The sequence below is a fragment of the Cajanus cajan genome, chromosome 1 (assembly GCF_000230855.2).
Source record: "Cajanus cajan strain Asha chromosome 1, NIPB_CcT2T_4, whole genome shotgun sequence".
NCBI classification, from domain to species: domain Eukaryota; kingdom Viridiplantae; phylum Streptophyta; class Magnoliopsida; order Fabales; family Fabaceae; genus Cajanus; species Cajanus cajan.
This window is the reverse complement of record NC_138517.1, coordinates 78,518,520-78,522,332: the sequence shown is the minus strand read 5'-3', so window position 1 is coordinate 78,522,332 and position 3,813 is coordinate 78,518,520. Positions and strand designations below refer to the sequence as shown.

The 3,813-nt window shown below is 53.7% G+C and overlaps 1 protein-coding gene across 1 annotated transcript; it reads left to right on the top strand.

Moving 5' to 3' along the window:
* Positions 1-214: 214 nt before the first annotated feature.
* Positions 215-3,225, top strand: LOC145955847 (uncharacterized). Its single transcript, XM_083071083.1, has 3 exons — positions 215-595; positions 641-2,794; positions 2,887-3,225. Exons 1-3 carry the CDS (start codon positions 215-217, stop codon positions 3,223-3,225), a joined length of 2,874 nt encoding a protein of 957 aa, XP_082927209.1.
* The last annotated feature ends 588 nt before the right edge of the window (positions 3,226-3,813 follow it).

Genomic DNA, 3,813 nt, shown 5'->3' with positions numbered 1-3,813 from the left:
TAGCATCGGAGTCTCTTTTGCAGGTACCTCCCCCATCTCGGAGCACCAATACACCCAGCGAAGGAGGCTCATCAATCTTACCCGGCGGATCAGCTCTACAACAGATTTCCGGTAAGAACATTTGGCGCCCACCGTGGGGCCGATCAGACCAAGCTCTTATCGGCTACTCGCACGGTCCGTACCAGGAACCGTATCAGACGAGCACCCAAGCAAAATGAGCAACGAACATACAGCTTCAGGAGACTCAACCCGCGTCACCAACCTGACAATCCTAAAGAACACAACTGTCCGCGTTCAAACCCAATGGAGGTACCCCGATCGTCCCTCCGACTCACCCCTCGGCCCCGGCGAGGCAGTCCGGGACCTGGAAGACCGGGAAGCAAGGCCTAGCCCCCCAAACCAATTAGTAAGCACAATTGCGGGCGGCTTCGCAGGGGGCGGCGCCAGCAGCTCGTCCCGGAAAGAACACCTACGCAAAGTCAACCGCGTACACCCCGCCACGCATACTGTGCGCCGAGACTCGCCCACCATATCTTTCACTAACGACGACTACGTCGGAATCAGTCCAAATCAGGACGACCCCATGGTCGTGACAGTAACTTTAGCCAATTAGGAAGTTCGCAGGACCCTGGTCGACCAGGGAAGCTCGGCCGATGTCCTATACTGGCCAACATTCCTCAGGTTAGACATTCCCCACTCTCTCGTACAACCTCACACCGAACCTTTGGTCAGTTTTGCAGAAGCAACCATCCACCCCAGAGGACGAGTGGACCTATTGACGACCTTCGGAACACCGGCGGCCTCCCGGCAAATCCTGGTTCGGTACCTACTGGTGGAGGCCGACTCCACCTATAACACCATCATCGGCAGGTCAACCCTAAACCAACTCGGGGCGGTAGTGTCCACCCCGCATCTTACCATGAAATTCCCGGGGCACGACGGAAAAATCATCTCCATCAGAGCAAACCAGCAGGAAGCGCGACAATGCTACGTAGACAGCCTAGAAGCTGCCCTCCCAATCAGACAACACAAAAGCGACTTCACTGTTCTAACCCGTGCTGATCACGAGGGAACCACCGACCTCGATCCGAGATCCGACGCTCACGATGAGCGGCCCAGTCCCGTCGATGAGCTCGACGATCTCCAAATTGGAAAGCTCCCCAGCCAAACAACAAAGATCAGCAAACAATTAGACCCCAAACTACGACAACAACTCCAAGGAGAAATCCTCAGGAACGCCGATCTCTTCGCTTGGTCCAGCGTTGACATGCCCGGCATAGACGCCAACTTCATCTGTCACAGGTTAGCGATACACAAAGAGGCCAAGCCGGTCGCCCAAAGAAAGAGGAAGGTCGGCGGCGAAAGGCGGGATGCCGTCATCATTGAAACGCAGAAACTGCTCAACGCCGGTTTCATCCAGGAAGTCAGGTACACTACCTGGCTGGCGAACATAGTCCTAGTAAAGAAGAACTTGGGAAAGTGGCGCATGTGCGTCGATTACACCGACCTCAACAGAGCATGCCCGAAGGACTCGTACCCCTTGCCGAGCATCGATAGGTTAGTCGACGGAGCATCCGGGCATGCCCTCCTCAGCTTCCTCGACGCCTATTCCGGGTACAACCAGATAATGATGTATCCACCGGATGAAGTACACACGTCATTCATCACTGATCGTGCCAACTACTATTACCGGGTGATGCCCTTTGGCCTAAAAAACGCAGGGGCAACCTACCAGCGGCTGATGGACAAAGTCTTCCACCACCAAATTGGGCGAAACATGGAGGTCTACGTGGACGACATGGTGGTAAAAACCATCTCGGCAACGGACCATGCCTCCGACCTTGCCGAGGTGTTCGCCCAGATCAGAAAACACAACATGCGTCTCAACCCGGAGAAATGCGTCTTCGGTGTCCGGGGAGGAACATTTCTTGGCTTCATGATCACCAGTAGAGGAATCGAAGCCAACCTCGAGAAGTGCGAGGCCATCATACACATGCAAAGCCCACAATCGGTAAAAGAGGTGCAACGCCTGGCCGGATGGCTGGTCTCACTGTCCCGGTTTATCCCTAAACTCGCGGAGAAGGCGGGACCAATTTTCACCCTGTTAAAGAAACCAAAAGGCTTCTCATGGACCGACCAGTGTGAAGCAGCGTTCCAAAGCTTCAAAAATTTCCTCACAACCCCGCCAATCTTGCAAAGGCCGGATCACAACACCGACCTCCTTCTTTACCTGACAGTGGCAGAAGGCGCCATCAGCGCCGTCATTGTACAAGAGCATCAGAAGGCTCAAACCCCAATCTACTTCATCAGTCGGGTCCTCCAAGATGCCGAAAGAAGGTACCAAATGGTCGAAAAGCTGGCGTTGGCACTGGTCACCGCAGCCCGGCGACTCCAACCCTACTTCCAAAGCCACCAGGTGGTAGTCAAAACCGACTACCCCATCAAACAAATCCTGCGGAAGCCTGAGCTTGCCGGGCGCATGATTGCCTGGTCAATAGAACTGTCAGAGTTCGGAATCCGGTACAAAAGTCGCGGACCTCTAAAAGCCCAATGTTTGGCCGACTTCGTAGCCGAGCTCACGCCGGCCACCACAGAAGAACCCCAAGCATGGACCTTCCATGTAGACGGATCCTCCAACTCCAAAGGAGGAGGTGCAGGCATCATCCTGGAAGGACCAAACCGAATCACCGTGGAACAATCCCTCAAGTTCGGATTTAAAGCAACTAATAACCAGGCGGAGTACGAAGCTCTCCTCGCCGGACTAAGATTAGCCCGGGACCTCGGAGCTCGAAGAGTAAGCTGCAACAGCGATTCCAAACTCATGGTAGAACGTACCAAGCAAAGGACGCCATCCTACAGAGATACTTTCATACCGCAACCTCACAGATCTCGTCTTTCGATGAGTTCTCCATAAAACACGTACCGCGAGAGCAGAACACCAGAGCAGACCTACTGTCAAAACTCGCCAGTACCAAAAAGCCCGGGCAACACCGAACCATTATCCAGGAAACCTTGCACTCACCCAGCCTGGATGATAAAACCGTCAATGTCAACGACAGCGAAGAGCTAGGATGGATGACAGACATATGGAACTACCTAAAAGATGGAGCCCTGCCTACAGATAAGGATGAGGCAAGGAAGGTGAGAATGCGATCAGCAAAATTCACCATCATCGACGGTGAATTATTCAAACGCAGAATTTCCATCCCACTGCTCAAAGTTTGACCATATCTCAAGCAGACTATGTTGTCAAGGAAATTCATCACGGAGTATGCGGAATGCACTCCGGAGCTCGCTCGATGGCAGCCAGGGTACTCCGGGCTGGGTACTACTGGCCCACCTTGAAGTCAGATTGCCAAAACTACATCCAGAAATGCAAAGAGTGCCAGCAGTTTGGCAACGCGCATCGACAGCCCCCCGAGGCTCTTCACCACATGATGGCAGCATGGCCTTTCTCCCAGTGGGGAATGGACATCCTTGGGCCTTTCCCCCCCGCGAAGGGTCAGTTAAAGTTCCTCCTGGTGGCAATCGACTACTTCACCAAATGGATCGAGGCGCGCCCACTTGCCAAGATCACCACGGAAAACGTGCAAAAATTCACATGGAAAAACATCGTTTGTAGATTCGGAATTCCCCACACTATTGTCACTGACAACGGGCGGCAGTTCATCGCAGAAGAATTCGAAGTCTTCCTCCAAGAACTCGGAATTAAGCACTTGCCAACCTCGGTGGAGCACCCCCAAACCAACGGCCAGGCCGAAGCAGCCAATAAGGTCATTCTCCGGGAACTCAAGAAACGGCTAGGGAACGCAA

Bases quoted from the DNA above. Each gene is read 5' to 3' on its own strand.
- LOC145955847 (XM_083071083.1), top strand. From the start codon at position 215: ATGAGCAACGAACATACAGCTTCAGGAGACTCAACCCGCGTCACCAAC. The intron at 596-640 runs GTAACTTTAGCC...CTGGTCGACCAG, and splicing joins ACGACCCCATGGTCGTGACA to GGAAGCTCGGCCGATGTCCT. The intron at 2,795-2,886 runs GTAAGCTGCAAC...GCAACCTCACAG, and splicing joins GGGACCTCGGAGCTCGAAGA to ATCTCGTCTTTCGATGAGTT.